At 50.9% G+C, this 22,387-nt stretch overlaps 1 protein-coding gene across 2 annotated transcripts in view; it reads right to left on the reverse strand.

Annotated features, from left to right (window-relative positions):
- Positions 1-22,387, reverse strand: part of SLC38A10 (solute carrier family 38 member 10) — a 124,881-nt gene that overhangs the window by 55,503 nt on the left and 46,991 nt on the right. For both annotated transcript variants that reach the window (XM_068263016.1, XM_068263015.1), the window contains exons 7-9: positions 3,011-3,113; positions 1,918-2,100; positions 1,050-1,161 (exon numbers count right to left, since the gene is read on the reverse strand). In XM_068263016.1, the coding sequence (XP_068119117.1) occupies positions 1,050-1,161; positions 1,918-2,100; positions 3,011-3,113 (398 nt within the window). The remainder of the gene's footprint in view (positions 1-1,049; positions 1,162-1,917; positions 2,101-3,010; positions 3,114-22,387) is intronic.

The following is a 22,387-nucleotide window of genomic DNA, read 5'->3' on the forward strand; positions in this document are numbered from 1 at the left end:
CACATCAGCAGCACCTGCGAGAACGATGAAATAAACACAGCATACGCCGTGCCGCTGTCAGTGCTGAGAAGCCCGACCACACTTGCTTATGGAAACTACCACAATTGTCTCTCTCCTTTAAACAAAGCTTTTAACAGCGTGCAGATCTGTTCCATTTACGGCCTGGCGGAGCGGAGTCCTCAAGGAGCGAGCTTACTGGGCCACTCCTATCATTTACCAGTAAAGATAGAGGTTTCCTGGCCTGCAGGACAATGGGGGCGAGGTGTTTTATTTTTTTCTTCTTTCCATTAAGCATGAAGTCTTTTATTTAAAAATGATCCATTATTTTAGACACAGCTGTGGGAAAGCGATCCTCAACATCACAAATGGGTATTTACTGCAGCAGGGGTCAGCTGCAGGCTGGAGGAGAATAAACACCCCAAACAATCAGAACAAATGAGCCCCCAGAGTCCCGGGGCTGTGTCCGCCCGCCTTTGGGTGTCTCACGCTCCACCCCACATGTTCTCCAGAATAGGATTTAAAAATCTGGCATGTTGAGGAATGGGAAGAAATGGCAGCACATCCAAAGACCAGGCCGCATCTAAATAACTGGGTCACTTCTAGAAGGATGGGCCCTCATCGCGGTGAAAGGGTCCAATCCGAAAAACTCTGCATGCAAACTGTTTGTGGAAGCTAACATCCTCCATTAATGGTAATTTGGTGCATCTGTTTTGAATGTAAGATGTGTATCCTGCCTATGATTAGGCTCTGCACAGCTATGCTGGTAGTCATGCAGATGCAGCATGTCTTGGGAAGTGCTGCCACCTCTCCCCATTATTCTGAAAATCAGGCTTTGCACACCTATGCTGGTAGTCCTTCAGATGCAGCCTGCCTTGGGAAGTGCTGCCACCTCTCCCTGCTGTCTACACAAAGTGTTGAGGAATAGCCAATGTAATGTGTGCTGCAGTTTCGGGTTCAGTTGGGCGGGCTTTAAAGTCACCACAGTTGTGGTACCACATTAGCTCAAACAGATTAGTTCAGACAACATAGGGTGACTTTCAAGAACTTACCATTTGGTATAAGAATTCCACCCAGCATGGTCCCGAACACCACTGTGAGGGTCAGAACTTTGAAGCGTAATGGGGGCATGTAACCACCAGCCGCAAACGTTCCATCTTTTTGCTGAACGAGTAAAAGAGTAACATTAGTGAAAAAGCAGGATTAAAGAGGAACTGTATCCCAGGACTGAACTTCATACCAATCAGTAGTTGATACCCCCTTTCCCATGAGAAATCTACATTTTCTGTAATAGATCACCCCGGGGGGAAGGGGGGGGGGCAGGGGCAGGGGGGGACCTAGGTCCAGACATCACACTGTGGGAGCCTTGTTGAATTGTGAGTAATAATGGCTGATTCCTGGTGCAAGGCAACCAGTATCTCCCTCTGTGCATATGTATATCTATAAAAACAAAAACTTTTGTTTGCACTGTCCCCCCAAGGTTCTATGCGTCCCCCCGTGCAGTGCTCTATGCAGAGGAGAGAGGACATCTTCATCGCAACATTGGAGCCGGCGAGTCTTCTGCTGTTATTTATGTTCCCACACTCCTCTGCACAGGGAAGGAGTGAGAGAAGTGGGGGCACTTCGGGCCCCCAGTGAGCCACCTCTCAAATGTAGGGGTGCAGCAGCAGGACTAAGAACCCTCACAGTGCTGCTCCCAGGGACATATGTCATCCCCTTGCCCCCCCCCCCCCCCTCCAAAGCTACGCCTCTGTTCTGCTGAGGCCACAGATGAATTCATGGAGCCAACCTGCCTTGTGTCAGCAAGCCAGGCTGGGGGTGGCTGGGGATGTGGAAGCAGGAATCTTCATGTATAGCTGTAGCTACAGCCAGGGACAATGCCAGCCCTGGCTCGGGTGTACCAGACAGCATCACACCCACCTGTTGCTCAAACAAGAGAGTGTTGAGGGCCTGCCGGCAGGGAAGGATCATCATCGGGAACCCAACAGCAACCGACATCACAAAGCCCACTCGGATCATCTCTGTCACGATGTTAGAGGGGAAGTTCACCAGCACGTTACCAGCAATCGTTTCTGTAAAACTGACATAGCCAAAGAAGCCGACCTGAGAGGGAAAAGATGAAAAAATTTAAGCTTGAGTGCTCCTGCCAAAACCTCCAACACCTGCTACTGCTTCCCTGCTCCACTCTGCACCTGCTAGACCCGCCAACTCCACCTTCATATGTCTCCCCAGCCACTCCCTGCTCTGCTACTGCTTCCCTGCTCCACTTTGCACCTGCTAGACCCACCAACTCCACCTTCATATGTCTCCCCAGCCACTCCCTGCTCTGCTACTGCTACTGCTACTGCTTCCCTGCTCCACTCTGCTCCTGCTAGACCATCCAACTCCACCTTAATATGTCTCCCCAGCCACTTCCTGCTCTGCTACTGCTTCCCTGCTCCACTCTGCTCCTGCTAGAGTCTAGCTGACTAGGTGAGTAAATGGGTTTTTCTTTTCAGATCTGCTGAAGGATTGTGCATATTGGGGTCAGATCTGCTGAAGGATTGTGCATATGGGGGTCATATCTGCTAACGATTTGTGCATATGGGGGTCTCATCTGCTGAAGGATAGTGCATATGGGGGTCATATCTGCTAACGATTTGTACATATGGGGGTCATATCTGCTAACGATTTGTGCATATGGGGGTCATATCTGCTAACGATTTGTGCATATGGGGGTCATATCTGCTAACGATTTGTGCATATGGGGGTCATATCTGCTAACGATTTGTTTTACAATGGTTTTACGGCTCCCAGTTTTTTTTCTCTTTTTGGAAACGGGTCCAAGTGGCTCTTTATGTCTTAAAGGTTGCAGACCCCTGTGCTAGACCATCCAACTCCACCTTCATATGTCTCCCTGGCCACTTCCTGCTCTGCTACAGTCAATACATGACAGTTTCTCATTTCTGAAGTTGGTTGTAAACATTAATAAAAACAGCTAGCAAAGGCCTCTCCGTTTCATGGAATAACTTACCAGCACATAAAACGTGGTGACGACATTCAGAGAAGAAGCAAAGATGGAACTCATCGTTTTAACAGAAGGTTCATCCAAACTGTCATACGTGGGAAGAACTTGGCTGTGAGAAAATAATTAAATAACAATTAAAAAAATAGAAATTCAGGGGAAAAAAAACCACACACACACAATGGGTAATTTTATACATAAAAATTGTTTTTAAAATTTGGCTGAAAGTTCCCTAGTAGAAAGATTAACTCTGTGGGCGGGTCCACACAGAACAATGCCTGAGTGGGAGGGGCTGAAACCCAGATCACAGTGTTACAACAGTTCAACTTACACGTGGGTTTCCCACACAGGAAGAGCTTGGAGCCAACCAAGGGAGGGAAGAATTATAAGCAATCCAATATGGCTAAAAGAATCGTTCCTAAATTTGAAGTGATGGAACAATCGTCCATCTGCACCATTAACAGTACCTGCTCCAATCGATTGTTTGAGAGACTGTACTGTTAATGGGCACCTTAGGAAACATTTTACCTAGTACATTGTGTTTCAAAAGCCTGACGCCAACCTGTCATTTAAAGAGACTCTGTATTGAAAAAAAAATGCCCCTGGGGGTACTCACCTCGGGAGGGGGTAGCCTCAGGGTCCTATAGAGGCTTCCCCTGTCCTCCTCCGTCCCACGGCGGTCTCGCTGCAGCCCACGGAACGCACAGCCAACAATTTGTCAGACTGTGCAATATTTACATTTCCCTGTTCCAGCAGGGGCGCTGTTGCGGCTCTCCGCTTGGAAATAGGTGGTAATAGCCGATCTCAGTTGGGTCCGCTGTACTGTGCAGGAGGCATATGCCTGCGCAGTAGAGCGGACCGACAGCGATCGGCTATTTACGCCTATTTCCGAGCCGAGAGTCGCTACTGAGCCGGCGCCTGGAAGCTAAATATTTACATCCCCGCTGTTCGGGGGGAGCTCTATCGCTGCTGCCATGGCGCCGAGGAGGATCCTTGATAGGATCCGGAGGCATCCACCTCCCGAGGTACGTTTTTTTTCCAATACAGATCCTCTTTAAGGTTTCTCTATAGGTCAGGGCTGGATTTACCATAAGGCACTGTAGGCACGTGCCTACAGGCGCCTGATGGTGGAAAGGCGGCTCACTCACATCCCCTAGTGCCTCCCCTCCTTTCATTATGCAGAGTCCCGAGCAGAATGTAAATGAGAGGTTACTCACCCGCCTCTGTATTACACTGACCAGATCTCCATTCAGTCAGGGGAACCACTAGCTACGTAAAGAGACACTGAAGCCTTCTAGAAATCCTCTTTATATTTGACATTTATCTTCAGCAGTATAAGCAAAGCTAAAACGCCGCATTCCTGCGGCAGAACGATGTAATCAACCTCCCCAAATCCCCGGGGCAAAATTCGGGGATCATTTCCTGGTAGAGGCAGAGCTTTGTGCTATAGCTCTGCCTCCACTCTGTCTTTTTTCACTGAGAGGGGCAGGTAGAGGCGGGGATTGAAGCTAATGGAGGCAGAGCTATAGCGCTAAAGCTCTGCCTCCCCTGGGCAGCAAACTCCACAACCTGGAAAGTCATTGAATTTTGTCCCGGGATTTGGAGGGTTTAATTACATCGTTCTGCCTCGGGAAAGCTGTGTTTTAGCTATGCTCATATTGCTGAAGATAAATGTCTAATAAAAACAGGATTTTTGCAAGGCATCAGACTCTCTTTAATATTGAGGCTGCCTAATGCTAAGGGGCACCTGTAGCTACCTATGCCGGGCAAAGAAAGTGAGGGAGAAGTGACAGCTGGGCCAGCCAGCACACTTGCGGTGCGGTTTGGCAGGGGTTTGTATGTTCATGGAGGGCGGAGTCTAGGGTGCTAGCTGCTAGGACATCTGTACCTACAGGCTCCCGTGATGTAAATCCGGACCTGCTGTAGGTTAAGGGACATCCTGCCATTCATATATAGGACCACTGCATCCCCAACTTCCCTCCTCCAATGTAAGCAAATAAGTCTGGCAGTACTGCACTTACATAACGCACAGGGTATACCCAGCTGCCCCCGGACAATAATAAGAGCTGGGTCTAAAGGTGACCATGTATTAGCAGATGGTCACCTGATCCATCATGATACCATCTATGACTGTCTGGTTTTGCTTATGCTCTATACGATAAAAAGGTGAGACTGCAGCGCATCATCCGATCAGAATCAAAGAATAACTGTCTGTAGATTACCTTCCCTGCAGGATTTGTACACTAGCAGGTGCAGAAAGATTAGAGGTTGGGGTCTCTTCCATGAGAATACCTCAAGGCGGTGGAAGAGTCTAGTACGAAACACTCTGCGCACAAACTGTTTTTGAAAGCCAACATCCTCCATTTTGTTGCATCTGTTTTGAAGTTGTGTAACCCGTGACGCCCACGCCGTTCCTGAGAAAATCGCATATGTGCCATTTGAGTCACAAACGCAAATTCCATTGCAAATACCAAAAATGACATTTTTTAAAACATTTTTTTTTCTCCTCCTTTCTGGCTCTGCCAGCAAGCACTGATAGCTTTTAATTACAGAACCTTTCACTTAGGTGTGAAAGGCTTCACAAGAGTTCTAGGAAGGTTTATAGCCCATCCAGAGATTAGCTTGACAAAACCTCATAAAACTGAGTCTAATGCTGGGAATACACGGTGAGTTTTATGCGCCGGATCGAGCCAGCGGCTCTATGCCGGCGTGTCACGACTCGTCCGCACGTGCGCGCAGATCGTTTCTTGCTCGTCCCCGCTGGCATCCCTTATCAGCCGCTCGATTCCCCGCTATTGTCCGCCCGCGGGGATCGAGTGGGGAATCTATCCGGCGGGTCATCGGACCTGTTCTCTCTCTCTCTCTCTCTCTCTCTCTCTCTCTCTCTATATATATATATATATGTGATATTATCAATCGAGCCATCAGCGGCTCGATTGATAAGGAAGAAACGAGCCGTGTATGCCAGACATAAGAGAAACAAGCGGCTCCAGCTTTGACACCTTCGTCCAGAGCTGCAAAAGGGACAGATCTCATCAAGGTCCCCTGGAAGCAGCTGACCTACTGTTCATAATTCATGGCATAGCAAGTTCCTATGCCCACCAAATCTGCACAAGTTGTGGGATTCCGCATGGTGCTGGTTCTGAGAGGTTTCCAGACCAATGGGCTTCCAGACGAGAAGTAAAGCGGACAAAAGCGGACAGAAGCGCACTGGTGTGATTGAGTCCTTAGGCCTCGTACACATCTAGCTAGCACAGATGGCCGTGTGATCCGAATGCAATGCGTACGATCGCACGCCATCTGCGCCGCTGCCCTGCTGATCCCATCCATTGACAGTGATGGGATCAGCTCTGCGGTGCGGGCAAAATGCAGGCAGCAGTACGCAAGCGCATCATAGAGCATCCTACTGCTGCGCAGTGCAGTAGATGTAAACGGTAGAAGGGCTGTCTATGCCCTTCTGCCGTTCCTGCATTTCAGCACATCATACGCGCTTCCAAATGCGCACGGAAGCGCGTATGATGTGAACGAGGCCTTAATTTGCACCCTGCATGTACTGGTGTGGGGGGAGCGGTCAGAAGCACATAAGCTACCTGTACTGGGTGGAAACTGCCTAATACTGGGACATATCTACTACCCAACCTGGGGGGCCCACCAGATACTGGGGGAACATCTGGCTACCTATAAGAGGAAGAGTGGGTTCACATCTGCTACCTATACCAAAGGGTCTGGCTGCTCTGTAAAATTTCCCATCGTGGTCCACAAATGAAAAAAAGTTTAGCTAAACCAAGGACCGTCTACATGGAGTTTTGCAAAGGGAGTGCTACACAGGTCCAGGAAAAGGTGTGTAGTAAGAAAGTGGGTGGTCTCAGGGCATGTCACTTAAGCAGAGAGACTCCTAGGGGCGGAGTTTGGAACACAGGCCTTGAAATATGACAGGCTGAGGATTAAGCGTTCCCAGGGCAGCAGATTACCAGCGATCAGAGGGCTTTGCGCACAGGGCATCCTGGTGCCCTGCCAGGGTGGGCACAGAATGCGCGCCGCACAACCTCTGCATGTTTCCGCCGGTCAATTCTCCAGCCTACATCGCACCCTTTAAGTCCCTTCGCTCCTCCGCAGCATAAATCCTCAGTGTAATGTTAGCATTTCATTATGGAAGTGTGAGAGAAGGTTTAGCTGCTGCTGGATGTCAGTGCAGGTGCTGACAGATGCTCAGAGGAGGAGGAGGAGAGGGGGCAACGTGTCCCGGGCGTGCTTATAGGATAAGACGGCCAGATGCGCAGGAATCAGAGGGAGGTTAGCGGCTTTCAAGTAAACTTTTTCAGCTATTTTTATGTCTGACCCAAGATAAACTCTTCTAGGCACACTAAAGATGAGAAAGCAGCAAGCAGACTGAGACTATAGCGTTCATAAAGTTGTATGGCTGGATCTGACACAGGAGACCAGGGTTCAAAGTGAGGAGTTCTTGGGCAAGACTCCCTGGTGCTTCTACTGCTTATAGAGCGCACCCTAGTGGCTGCAGCTCTGACGCTTTGAGTCCGCCAGGAGAAAAGCGTGATATAAATGTTCTGTGTCTTGCCTTGTATAGTACAAATTGCAGAAAAAGTCTATACAGATGGGAAAAAGGAACTGTAAAGAATACAACGCAATTAATGCAATTTTTTTTTTTTACACAATATTCATTTATAAATTATTTAGTTAGTGTTTGCCCATTGTAAAGTCTTTCCTCACCCATATTTACATTCTGACATTTACTACTGGTGGCACATCTTTAGTCCTGTCAGATGTAGCTCTGCGGAATGTTTGCTTACTGAGCGTTATGAAGCCAATAGAAAATATACCTGGCATCCCAAAATGCCACATTATAAATCAGCCTGGGCTAGGCATTACTGGGAGGGTGGGGCTACATACCAATATAAGCTATAGGTGGGGTTTATGATACTGAAACCAAGTTAATTAATTGGAAATCCTGAATAATTTACTGCACTCTACAGTATGTCCATACAGGGCCTCTTTAAACAGGAACTTTACTGAAAGATAGTGGGGGGGGATGTAAATAAACATTGCACAGTTAGTTTAAATAAAAGTAGATCAAGAAATGATTGGTATTCGCCATGCAATTTGTTCATGTTGTATGATCCACCGTGAGCCTGCAAGTCAACATCTTTAGTGCTGGCAGACTTAGAAAAAACAGACAGCACCAACTGCCATTATCTAGAAACACACCCAGTAACCATGTGATAGGCTAAAAGCTGTAAAGGTTGTTTGCGTACAGAGAGAAACGCTGCTTGTTGGCAGTTGGAAACAGCTGTTATTTCCCACAATGCAACAAAGGTCACAGACAGGACTCATGGCCCCAACATCACACTATGATAGGGGTTTTACCACAATGCCAGCCTTAAAGACCGACGCTGATGATCTATTCAGAAAAAGGAAAAGATGTATTGTAGGTAAGTGAGTACCAGCTACTGATTGGGATGAAGGTACAATCCTGGGTTACAGGATTAGCCATACTATGCCAGGGGAAAAAACACATATATAAGTAGATAAATACTTGCTCTACTTACAAAACATATATATTGTACTGTCCACGTTTTGATTTCAGTGATTTTAATATAGTAAATTAAGAGAATTATGTTCCTGTTGGGAACCATGTCTTTTGCCCACAGTTTGAGGCTAAATCCTGATGTCATTTCTTCCCTTAACAATTTTCTTTCTTTTCTCCTCCAATCGCTGAGTCACCTCAGCCTTGCTTGTAAACACAAGTGAGCAGAGGATCATGTTCCAGCTAGGCCGCAGTTTGCTCAGCCAATCAGTGAGAAGCAGGAAGGTGGGAGGGTCATTGTTAATGGCACAGAAAAGAGCCTCGGGGAGTGAGAAAATAGAATTACAGCAGAGAGATTTCCTAAATAGATTGGAGAGCTTGTACTTGCAGAGAGAGATTTATGGCAGCATTTTAAACACACTGCCGGGTTTAAATAGAATTTGGTTTTGTGGCTGAAAATCTCGCTTTAAAGTAAACCTGAGACAAACGTATCACAAGGATTTATACTTACCTGGAGCTTCCTCCAGCCCCCTGCAGTCCAATAGTTCCCTCCATGTCAGTCCAGTCCCCTCTGTTGCGCCGCAGTGGAGTTTGCGATCCAGCCGGGTTGCAGGCCATTGTGCATGTGTGGTCATGGCACCCGTGTGCACAGGGGCGTAACAATAGACTTTGCAATGGATGCAGCCGCAGGGGGGCCCAGAAGCCACAGGGGGCCCCATGGGGGTTGAAATTAAGGGCACAGAGAGAAAAAGCTTTCTGCTGTCTGCACAATTCTAATGCCTGCACCTGCTCAGCCACTGACAAGGAATCATACAAAGTTTTGCAGACAAAGATTTGTAGACAGTCTCTATTCAGTGTGCAGCAGGCTCTTGTGTACAAGGCCCAGCACCCCAGCCTCTCTACCCCTCCCCAAGTGCTCTGTACTGTAGTGATGCTGGAGGAGTCTACAGAGCCAGTTCTGCTCCATCAGAGGTGGGCAGAGTGAGTGTGATAAGCTGAGGCTGGGAGCACACTCATCTGTCAGTTTTCTGTATGCGCTTTTTGCACACAGTGTGTCTGTATGTGTGAAAACATGCACATTTTATCACAGAAGCTAATGTAATTGATAGAAAAACTGCCTACAGTGCTTCACTGCTGTATGTTTTTATCTCCATGGGGAAAACACATTCAAGTGTGCACTAGCCAAATGAATAGCATTGGTTCTCAGTTTACCTGTGCATGCAGCGAGAAAAGGGGGGAGGGGGCCCCAGCCAAAGTTTTGCAGTGGGGCCCAGTGATTTCTAGTTACATCCCCTGCATGTGCAGTTACAGTCTTAGCAAACTGTACGTGCACAGAACAATCCCGGGCACGGAAAGGGACGATCAGGGGGTCTGCGCATGCTCAGCAGTCCACGACTGGCTCAGTAGAGGACTTTACCAGGGCAGAGTGCAGGAGAATGGACAGGAGAGGACAGACACAGAGGAGCAGACTACAGGGGGGCAGGAAGAAGCCCCAGGTAAGAATTATCTAATAGTCGTGCAGAATTGTGCATGTGTAGCCTGGCCATGCACCTGGCTTGGTCACGCACGTGTCGCCTTAGTTCTGCACGCGCACGGTTCTCGAAAGACTGAACTGTGCACACGCAGAAGGCTTACGGCGGGAAGCGCGTGATAGAGCCGGGTGAGAGGACAGGCCGTGCATGGGCAATTGCGCATGACTTCAGCCGGGGCCAACAGCTGGAGGACGCCGAGGGACCTTGCGGGCTACGAAGGGGCTGGAAGAAGCCCCAGGTAAGTGCTGATTTTCATTTAAGTCCACCGCTCAAGGTCCCTTTAAAAACAGCAGTGATCGGATACAACAAAAGAATTCCTTTTTTTGTACACAAAAGATAGTATGTGCGGTTAGTGTTCTCCTCCGTGGATGCAGCCGCTGTACACAGTATATTGTGCGGTTAGTGTTCTCCTCCGTGGATGCAGCCGATGTACACAGTATATTGTGCGGTTAGTGTTCTCCTCCGTGGATGCAGCCGTTGTACACAGTATATTGTGCGGATAGTGTTCTGCTCCGTGGATGCAGCCGATGTACACAGTATATTGTGCGGTTAGTGTTCTCCTCCGTGGATGCAGCCGATGTACACAGTATATTGTGCGGTTAGTGTTCTCCTCCGTGGATGCAGCCACTGTACCCAGTATATTGTGCGGTTAGTGTTCTCCTCCGTGGATGCAGCCGTTGTACACAGTATATTGTGCGGATAGTGTTCTGCTCCGTGGATGCAGCCGATGTACACAGTATATTGTGCGGTTAGTGTTCTCCTCCGTGGATGCAGCCGATGTACACAGTATATTGTGCGGTTAGTGTTCTCCTCCGTGGATGCAGCCACTGTACCCAGTATATTGTGCGTCTAGTGTTCTCCTCCATGGATGCAGCCGATGTACACAGTATATTGTGCAGTTAGTGTTCTCCTCAGTGGATGCAGTCGCTGTACACAGTATATTGTGCAGTTAGTGTTCTCCTCCGTGGATGCAGCCGCTGTACACAGTATATTGTGCGGTTAGTGTTCTCCTCCGTGGATGCAGCCGATGTACACAGTATATTGTGCGGTTAGTGTTCTCCTCCGTGGATGCAGCCGCTGTACACAGTATATTGTGCCGTTAGTGTTCTCCTCCGTGGATGCAGCCGATGTACACAGTATATTGTGTGGTTAGTGTTCTCCTCCGTGGATGCAGCTGATGTACACAGTATATTGTGCAGTTAGTGTTCTCCTCAGTGGATGCAGTCGCTGTACACAGTATATTGTGCAGTTAGTGTTCTCCTCCGTGGATGCAGTCGCTGTGCACAGTATATTGTGCGGTTAGTGTTGTCCTCCGTGGATGCAGCTGATGTACACAGTATATTGTGCGGTTAGTGTTCTCCTCCGTGGATGCAGCCGATGTACACAGTATATTGTGCGGTTAGTGTTGTCCTCCGTGGATGCAGCTGATGTACACAGTATATTGTGCGGTTAGTGTTGTCCTCCGTGGATGCAGCCGATGTACACAGTATATTGTGCGGTTAGTGTTGTCCTCCGTGGATGCAGCCGATGTACACAGTATATTGTGCGGTTAGTGTTCTCCTCCGTGGATGCAGCCGATGTACACAGTATATTGTGCGGTTAGTGTTCTCCTCCGTGGATGCAGCCGCTGTACCCAGTATATTGTGCGGTTAGTGTTGTCCTCCGTGGATGCAGCTGATGTACACAGTATATTGTGCGGTTAGTGTTGTCCTCCGTGGATGCAGCTGATGTACACAGTATATTGTGCGGTTAGTGCTCTCCTCCGTGGATGCAGCCGATGTACACAGTATATTGTGCGGTTAGTGTTCTCCTCCGTGGATGCAGCCGATGTACACAGTATATTGTGCGGTGTTCTCCTCCGTGGATGCAGCCGCTGTACACAGTGTATTGTGCAGTTAGTGTTCTCCTCCGTGGATGCAGCCGATGCACACAGTATATTGTGCGGTTAGTGTTATCCTCCATGGATGCAGCCGCTGTACCCAGTATATTGTGCGGTTAGTGTTCTCCTCCGTGGATGCAGCCGCTGTACACAGTATATTGTGTGGTTAGTGTTCTCCTCCGTGGATGCAGCCACTGTACACAGTATATTGTGCGGTTAGTGCTCTCCTCTGTGGATGCAGCCGATGTACACAGTATATTGTGCCGTTAGTGTTCTCCTCCGTGGATGCAGCTGATGTACACAGTATATTGTGCGGTTAGTGTTCTCCTCCGTGGATGCAGCCGATGTACACAGTATATTGTGCGGTTAGTGTTCTCCTCCGTGGATGCAGCCGATGTACACAGTATATTGTGCGGTTAGTGCTCTCCTCCGTGGATGCAGCCGCTGTACACAGTATATTGTGCGGTTAGTGTTCTCCTCCGTGGATGCAGCCGATGTACACAGTATATTGTGCGGTTAGTGTTCTCCTCCGTGGATGCAGCCGCTGTACACAGTATATTGTGCCGTTAGTGTTCTCCTCCGTGGATGCAGCTGATGTACACAGTATATTGTGCGGTTAGTGTTCTCCTCCGTGGATGCAGCCGATGTACACAGTATATTGTGCGGTTAGTGTTCTCCTCCGTGGATGCAGCCGCTGTACACAGTATATTGTGCCGTTAGTGTTGTCCTCCGTGGATGCAGCCGCTGTACACAGTATATTGTGCCGTTAGTGTTCTCCTCCGTGGATGCAGCTGATGTACACAGTATATTGTGCGGTTAGTGTTCTCCTCCGTGGATGCAGCCGATGTACACAGTATATTGTGCGGTTAGTGTTCTCCTCCGTGGATGCAGCCGCTGTACACAGTATATTGTGCCGTTAGTGTTCTCCTCCGTGGATGCAGCTGATGTACACAGTATATTGTGCGGTTAGTGTTCTCCTCCGTGGATGCAGCCGATGTACACAGTATATTGTGCGGTTAGTGTTCTCCTCCGTGGATGCAGCCGCTGTACACAGTATATTGTGCCGTTAGTGTTGTCCTCCGTGGATGCAGCCGCTGTACACAGTATATTGTGCGGTTAGTGTTCTCCTCCGTGGATGCAGCCGATGTACACAGTATATTGTGCGGTTAGTGTTCTCCTCCGTGGATGCAGCCGATGTACACAGTATATTGTGCGGTTAGTGTTCCCCTCCATGGATGCAGCCGATGTACACAGTATATTGTGCGGATAGTGTTCTCCTCCGTGGATGCAGCTGATGTACACAGTATATTGTGCGGTTAGTGTTCTCCTCCGTGAATGCAGCTGATGTACACAGTATATTGTGCGGTTAGTGTTCTCCTCCGTGGATGCAGCCGCTATACACAGTATATTGTGCCGTTAGTGTTGTCCTCCGTGGATGCAGCCGCTGTACACAGTATATTGTGCGGTTAGTGTTCTCCTCTGTGGATGCAGCCGCTGTACACAGTATATTGTGCGGTTAGTGTTCTCCTCCGTGGATGCAGCCGATGTACACAGTATATTGTGCGGTTAGTGTTCTCCTCCGTGGATGCAGCCGATATACACAGTATATTGTGCGGTTAGTGTTCTCCTCCGTGGATGCAGCTGATGTACACAGTATATTGTGTGGTTAGTTCTCCTCCGTGGATGCAGCTGATGTACACAGTATATTGTGCGGTTAGTGCTCTCCTCCGTGGATGCAGCCGCTGTACACAGTATATTGTGCGGTTAGTGTTCTCCTCGTATTATGCAGCCGCTGTACACAGTATATTGTGCGGTTAGTGTTCTCCTCCGTGGATGCAGCCGATGTACACAGTATTTTGTGCGGTTAGTGTTCTCCTCCGTGGATGCAGCCGCTGTACCCAGTATATTGTGCGGTTAGTGTTCTCCTCCGTGGATGCAGCCGATGTACACAGTATATTGTGCGGTTAGTGTTCTCCTCCGTGGATGCAGCCGATGTACACAGTATATTGTGCGGTTAGTGTTCTCCTCCGTGGATGCAGCCGCTGTACCCAGTATATTGTGCGGTTAGTGTTCTCCTCCGTGGATGCAGCCGATGTACACAGTATATTGTGCGGTTAGTGTTCTCCTCCGTGGATGCAGCCGCTGTACCCAGTATATTGTGCGGTTAGTGTTCTCCTCCGTGGATGCAGATGCTGTACACAGTATATTGTGCGGATAGTGTTGTCCTCCGTGGATGCAGCCGATGTACACAGTATATTGTGCGGTTAGTGTTCTCCTCCGTGGATGCAGCCGCTGTATCCAGTATACAGGACAGATGGGGGGAGTGCAGCGTGCCTCTCATTTACACCTTCTCCTGGAGAGCGGACGTGCTGAGAGACGGCTGTTAGCGGGGCTCCAGGATTGTGAACACTTAGGCCAGGTGGTGAAGGATGGAGAGCATCCGCCAGCCCCCAGGAGACAGTGCCCTGATCTGGTTACAGTCACAGCCCAGGAACAGGCCGGGATGGAGGGTGATGTGCCAGGCCGAGTAACCCGATCTGTGACAGAGGCAGCCTCTGTCCCCACATGATCCAATAACGGACCGTCCTGCTTCAAATGCTTTACTACAGCTCTTCCAGGAAGCTGCCAAGTGTTTCATGCCAATCCAGGGTGGCATTTATGACATGACAATCACAGAGGGCTCGTATTGTACATCCACGGGTATATGTGCAACCGCTAGCCCAGGTCACAGAGGGCTCGTATTGTATATCCGCGGGTATATGTGCAACCACCGGCCCAGGTCACAGAGGGCTTGTATTGTACATCCGCGGGTTTATATGCAACCGCCGGCCCAGGCCACAGAGGGCTCGTATTGTACACCCGCCGGTATATGTGCAACCACCGGCCCAGGTCACAGAGGGCTTGTATTGTACATGCGCAGGTGTATGTGCAACCGCCGGCCCAGTCCACAGAGGGCTCGTATCGTACATCCGCGGGTATATGTGAAACCGCTGGCCCAGGTCACAGAGGGCTCGTATTGTACATCCGCGGGTATATGTGAAACCGCTGGCCCAGGTCACAGAGGGCTTGTATTGTACATGCGCAGGTGTATGTGCAACCGCCGGCCCAGGCCACAGAGGGCTCGTATTGTACATCCGCGGGTATATGTGCAACCGCCGGCCCAGGTCACAGGTGGCTCGTATTGTACATCCGCGGGTATATGTGCAACCACCGGCCCAGGCCACAGAGGGCTCGTATTGTACATGTGCAGGTGTATGTGCAACCGCCGGCCCAGTCCACAGAGGGCTCGCATTGTACATCCGCGGGTATATGTGCTACCGCCAGCCCAGGTCACAGGGGGCTCGCAGTGTACACCCACAGGTATATGTGCAACCGCCAGCCCATGCCACAGAGGGCTTGTATTGTACATCCGCGGGTATATGTGCAACCGCCGGCCCAGGCCACAGTGGGCTCGCATTGTACATCAGCGGGTGTATGTGCAACCGCCGGCCCAGGTCACAGAGGGCTCGTATTGTACATCCGCGGGTTTATATGCAACCGCCGGCCCAGGTCACAGAGGACTCGTATTGTATATCCGCGGGTGTATGTGCAACCACCGGCCCAGGTCACAGAGGGCTTGTATTGTACATGCGCAGGTGTATGTGCAACCGCCGGCCCAGGCCACAGAGGGCTCGTATTGTACATCCGCGGGTATATGTGCAACCGCCATCCCAGGTCACGGGGGGCTCGCAGTGTACACCCACAGGTGTATGTGCAACCGCCGGCCCAGGCCACAGAGGGCTCGCATTGTACATCAGCGGGTGTATGTGCAACCGCCGGCCCAGGTCACAGAGGGCTCGTATTGTACATCCGCGGGTTTATATGCAACCGCCGGCCCAGATCACAGAGGACTTGTATTGTATATCCGCGGGTATATGTGCAACCACCGGCCCAGGTCACAGAGGCTCGTATTGTACATCAGCAGGTGTATGTGCAACCGCCGGCCCAGGCCACAGAGGGCTCGTATTGTACATCCGCGGGTTTATATGCAACCGCCGGCCCAGGTCACAGAGGGCTCGTATTGTACATCCGCGGGTATATGTGCAACCGCCGGCCCAGGCCACAGAGGGCTTGTATTGTACATGCGCAGGTGTATGTGCAACCGCCGGCCCAGGCCACAGAGGGCTCGTATTGTACATCCGCGGGTTTATATGCAACCGCCGGCCCAGGTCACAGAGGACTCGTATTGTATATCCGCGGGTATATGTGCAACCACCGGCCCAGGCCACAGAGGGCTCGTATTGTACATCCGCGGGTATATGTGCAACCGCCGGCCCAGGTCACAGAGGGCTCGTATTGTACATCCGCGGGTATATGTGCAACCGCCATCCCAGGTCACGGGGGGCTCATATTGTACATCCGCGGGTATATATGCAACTGCCGGCCCAAGTCAAAGAGGGCTTGTATTGTAAATCCGCGGGTATATGTGCAACCGTCAGCCCAGGTCACAGAGGTCTCGTATTGTACATCCGCTGGTTTATGTGCAACCGCCGGCCCAGGCCACAGAGGGCTCGTATTGTACATCCGCGGGTATATGTGCAACCGCCGGCCCAGGCCACAGAGGGCTCATATTGTACATCCGCGGGTATATATGCAACTGCCGGCCCAAGTCAAAGAGGGCTTGTATTGTAAATCCGCGGGTATATGTGCAACCACCGGCCCAGGTCACAGAGGCTCGTATTGTACATCAGCAGGTGTATGTGCAACCGCCGGCCCAGGCCACAGAGGGCTTGTATTGTACATGCGCAGGTGTATGTGCAACCGCCGGCCCAGGCCACAGAGGGCTCGTATTGTACATCCGCGGGTTTATATGCAACCGCCGGCCCAGGTCACAGAGGACTCGTATTGTATATCCGCGGGTATATGTGCAACCACCGGCCCAGGTCACAGAGGGCTCGTATTGTACATCCGCGGGTATATGTGCAACCGCCGGCCCAGGTCACAGAGGGCTCGTATTGTACATCCGCGGGTATATGTGCAACCGCCATCCCAGGTCACGGGGGGCTCGCAGTGTACACCCACAGGTGTATGTGCAACCGCCGGCCCAGGCCACAGAGGGCTTATATTGTACACCCGCCGGTATATGTGCAACCGCCGGCCCAGGTCACAGAGGGCTCGTATTGTACACCCGCCAGTATATGTGCAACCGCCGGCCCAGGTCACAGATGGCTCGTATTGTACATCAGCGGGTTTATGTGCAACCGCCGGCCCAGGTCACAGGGGGCTCATATTGTACATCCGCGGGTATATGTGCAACCGCCGGCCCAGGCCACAGAGGACTCGTATTGTACATCTGCAGGTATATGTGCAACCGCCGGCCCAGGTCACAGGGGGCTCGTATTGTACATCCGCGGGTATATGTGCAACCGCCGGCCCAGGTCACAGAGGGCTCGTATTGTACATCCGCGGGTTTATGTGCAACCGCCAGCCCAGGCCACAGAGGACTCGTATTGTACAACCGCGGGTATATGTGCAAACGCCAGCCTCGGTCACAGAGGCTCGTATTGTACATCCGCGGGTATATGTGCAACCGCCAGCCCAGGTCACAGAGGCCTCGTATTGTACATCCGCGGTTTTATGTGCAACCGCCAGCCCAGGTCACAGAGGTCTCGTATTGTACATCCGCGGGTATATGTGCAACCGCTGGCCCAGGCCACAGAGGGCTCATATTGTACATCCGTGGGTATATATGCAACCGCCGGCCCAAGTCAAAGAGGGCTTGTATTGTACATCCGCGGGTATATGTGCAACCGCCAGCCCAGGCCACAGGAGGATCGCAGTGTACATCCGCGGGTATATGTGCAACCGCCGGCCCATGTCACAGGGGGCTCGTATTGTACATCCGCGGGTACATGTGCAACCGCCGGCCCAGGCCACAGAGGCCTCGTATTGTACACCCACAGGTGTATGTGCAACCGCCGGCCCAGGTCACAGAGGACTCGTATTGTACACCCACAGGTGTATGTGCAACCGCCGGCCCAGGCCACAGTGGGTTCGTATTGTACATCTGCAGGTATATGTGCAACCGCTGGCCCAGGTCACAGGGGGCTCGTATTGTACATGCGCAGGTGTATGTGCAACCGCCGGCCCAGGCCACAGAGGGCTCGTATTGTACATCCGCGGGTATATGTGCAACCGCCGGCCCAGGTCACAGAGGGCTCGTATTGTACATCCGCGGGTATATGTGCAACCGCCGGCCCAGGCCACAGAGGGCTCGTATTGTACATCCGCGGGTATATGTGCAACCGCCGGCCCAGGCCACAGAGGGCTCGTATTGTTCATCCGCGGGTATATGTGCAACCACCGGCCCAGGCCACAGAGGACTCGTATTATACATCCGCGGGTATATGCGCAACCGCCGGCCCAGATCACAGAGGGCTCGTATTGTACATCCGCGGGTATATGTGCAACCGCCGGCCCAGGTCACAGAGGGCTCGTATTGTACATCCGCGGGTATATGTGCAACCGCCGGCCCAGGCCACAGAGGGCTCGTATTGTACATCCGCAGGTATATGTGCAACCGCCGCCCCAGGTCACAGGGGGCTCGTATTGTACATACGCGGGTATATGTGCAACCGCCGGCCCAGGTCACAGGGGGCTCGTATTGTACACCCACAGGTGTATGTGCAACCGCCGGCCCAGGCCACAGAGGCCTCGTATTGTACATCCGCGGGTTTATGTGCAACCGCCAGCCCAGGCCACAGAGGACTCGTATTGTACATCCGCAGGTATATGTGCAACCGCCGGCCCAGGTCACAGGGGGCTCGTATTGTACATACGCGGGTATATGTGCAACCGCCGGCCCAGGCCACAGAGGGCTCGTAAGGTACATCCGCGGGTATATGTGCAACCGCTGGCCCAGGTCACAGGGGGCTCGTATTGTACACCCACAGGTGTATGTGCAACCGCCGGCCCAGGCCACAGAGGCCTCGTATTGTACATCCGCGGGTTTATGTGCAACCGCCAGCCCAGGTCACAGAGGACTCGTATTGTACGTCCGCAGGTATATGTGCAACCGGCGGCCCAGGTCACAGAGGGCTCATATTGTACATTGGCGGGTATATGTGCAACCGCGAGCCCAGATCACAGAGGGCTCGTATTGTACATCCGCAGGTATACGATACATATGATAGGTGCACCTGCCGAACCAGGTCACAAATTCCACATCACTTTTAATCATCACCAAAGAAAAAAACTAAACATTTTATTTCCTGATTTTGTAACTGAAGAGAGCATGAGGGGAGTGGGGTGTTTACTGGAAAGCCTGTGAATTAAAGAGGCACTGTAGTGACATATTGTAGAATTAGAAAGAAGGTAATACCGCTACAATCCCATATCGCCTAATGACATCAAACAAATGGATTAGCCATGTGATTTTAGGTGTATTTGGATACATCGTTCAATAAACTACTCCTTGCCTTTATCTGCTGGATTTAGAGCGCACAGAAAACAAACATTTGGCAGAGATCACCCGGCAGGACTAAAGATGTCACCACTTGTGATAAATTTCAGAATGTAAACCAGGGAGAGGAAAGATTTTAAAATGAGCAAACAAACATCTATAAATGAATACCGTAAAAAAAAAAAAAAAAAAACCACAATTCTATTCATTATGTTATTTTCACTACAGAAGTACAAATGGTTATGAATGATTGCTGACATTGGACTGACTTCAGTGAATGATTCTGCACATACAGCAGCACAGTCATTCACTTAGAAATAAGGAGAGGCAGTGTATGCGTACTTGTGTGAAGAGTTCCTCAGACAAGTTTTAACAGCAAACCAAAAGTGAAAATAAACTTAGGATATAATGAATTGTATGTGTAGAATCCCCAACTGAGCATTCAGTCTGGCTTTGCCCCGGAGTGATTATAGCCGAGTCAGTCTTCTGTGATGTCTTTTCAAGCCCAAGCCCGCCCCCTCCTGGCTCTGCTTTCCTGCCGTGAGGATACATAGCAGTATGCAGAGCCACAAGAGGGCAGACTTGGGCTTGAAAAGACATCACAGAAAACTGACTCAGCTATAATAATCATTCCGGGCAAAGCCAGACTGAATGCTCAGTCGGAGATTTTATCAGAGCTGATAACAAGAAGACTGAGCAATGAAAGATGAAACAAAGAGCAGAGTAGGTGTTTACGGTCATGTTCCCATTTATATATATGGTAAAATACATGAGGGTGCTTAGTCGCTGGTTCTCTTTAAACAGCCAAGAAACAGAGAAAGGCCGCTTAAGATAAGGTTTTACTGCAGAAAAGTTTCCAGCGCAGGAGACTTGGGAGCAGCAGTGAGAAACTTCATCGCCGTCCGAAGACGGCGCTGAAGTTACTTATCAAACACAATAATTCAGCCTCCAGCAGTCGCTGGAAGCCAAATTATTTCATTCCCCACCATCAATGGCGGCCTGGAGGGGGAATATAATTTAACACGGCCGGGACTTGTGCAGAAGCAGGATCAGCCATATACCTGCTGTATCCGGAGCCCAAGTCTCCTGCGCCGATTCCTTACGTACACCATTATTTCTGCTTCTTGTTTCATAGAAACAGTATGCTGTTAAATGTGCAACTGTGTCAGAATTATGCAATGTTATTACTGTGTTTCCCAGAAAATAAGACAGTGTCCTATATACATTTTTGCTCTAAAAGCTGCACTAGGGCTTATTTTCAGGGGATGTCTTATATTTCTTGCAGGAAGTGTCTTCTCAGCAGAACATTTCCTGTTTCTTTGTACTGTGCTGTTCCTGGATTTGAAAGTATGCTACTGAACTGATCAGGCACCTGCCCTGTCACCCCCGCACACAGCTGATAACCTTGCTCTGTGCTGGGATGACAGGACTGGTGCCTGATCAGCACTGCACCGCTGTGTCCCCGCTTGCTGGCCACATCTTCCTCCTGGGCAATGTACTGATCAGGCACCTGCCCTGTCACCCCTGCACACAGCTGATAACCTTGCTCTGTGCTGGGATGACAGGACTGGTGCCTGATCAGCACTGCACCGCTGTGTCCCCGCTTGCTGGCCACATCTTCCTCCTGGGCAATGTACTGATCAGACACCTGTCCTGTCACCCCTGCACACAGCTGATAACCTTGCTCTGTGCTGGGATGACAGGACTGGTGCCTGATCAGCACTGCAGTGTCCCCGCTTGCTGATCGCCTCTTCCTCCTGTGCAATGTACTGATCAGGCACCTGCCCTGTCACCCCTGCACACAGCTGATAACCTTGCTCTGTGCTGGGATGACAGGATCAGTGCCTGATCAGCACTGCACCGCTGTGTCCCCGCTTGCTGGCCACATATTCCTCCTGGGCAATGTACTGATCAGGCACCTGTCCTGTCACCCCTGCACACAGCTGATAACCTTGCTCTGTGCTGGGATGACAGGATCAGTGCCTGATCAGCACTGCACCGCTGTGTCCCTGCTTGCTGGCCACATCTTCCTCCTGGGCAATGTACTGATCAGACACCTGCCCTGTCACCCCTGCACACAGCTGATAACCTTGCTCTGTGCTGGGATGACAGGACTGGTGCCTGATCAGCACTGCACTGTTGTGTCCCGCTTGCTGGCCACATCTTCCTCCTGGACAATGTACTGATCAGGCACCTGCCCTGTCACCCCTGCACACAGCTGATAACCTTGCTCTGTGCTGGGATGACAGGACTGGTGCCTGATCAGCACTGCACCGCTGTGTCCCCGCTTGCTGATCGCCTCTTCCTCCTGGGCAATGTACTGATCAGACACCTGCCCTGTCACCCCCGCACACAGCTGATAACCTTGCTCTGTGCTGGGATGACAGGACTGGTGCCTGATCAGTACTGCACCGCTGTGTCCCCGCTTGCTGGCCACATCTTCCTCCTGTGCAATGTACTGATCAGGCACCTGCCCTGTCACCCCTGCACACAGCTGATAACCTTGCTCTGTGCTGGGATGACAGGACTGGTGCCTGATCAGCACTGCACTGTTGTGTCCCGCTTGCTGGCCACATCTTCCTCCTGGGCAATGTACTGATCAGACACCTGCCCTGTCACCCCCGCACACAGCTGATAACCTTGCTCTGTGCTGGGATGACAGGACTGGTGCCTGATCAGCACTGCACTGTTGTGTCCCGCTTGCTGGCCACATCTTCCTCCTGGGCAATGTACTGATCAGACACCTGCCCTGTCACCCCTGCACACAGCTGATAACCTTGCTCTGTGCTGGGATGACAGGACTGGTGCCTGATCAGCACTGCACTGTTGTGTCCCTGCTTGCTGGCCACATCTTCCTCCTGGGCAATGTACTGATCAGGCACCTGCCCTGTCACCCCTGCACACAGCTGATAACCTTGCTCTGTGCTGGGATGACAGGACTGGTGCCTGATCAGCACTGCACCGCTGTGTCCTGCTTGCTGATCGCCTCTTC

The sequence above is a fragment of the Hyperolius riggenbachi genome, chromosome 12 (genome assembly GCF_040937935.1).
Source record: "Hyperolius riggenbachi isolate aHypRig1 chromosome 12, aHypRig1.pri, whole genome shotgun sequence".
Classification (NCBI taxonomy): domain Eukaryota; kingdom Metazoa; phylum Chordata; class Amphibia; order Anura; family Hyperoliidae; genus Hyperolius; species Hyperolius riggenbachi.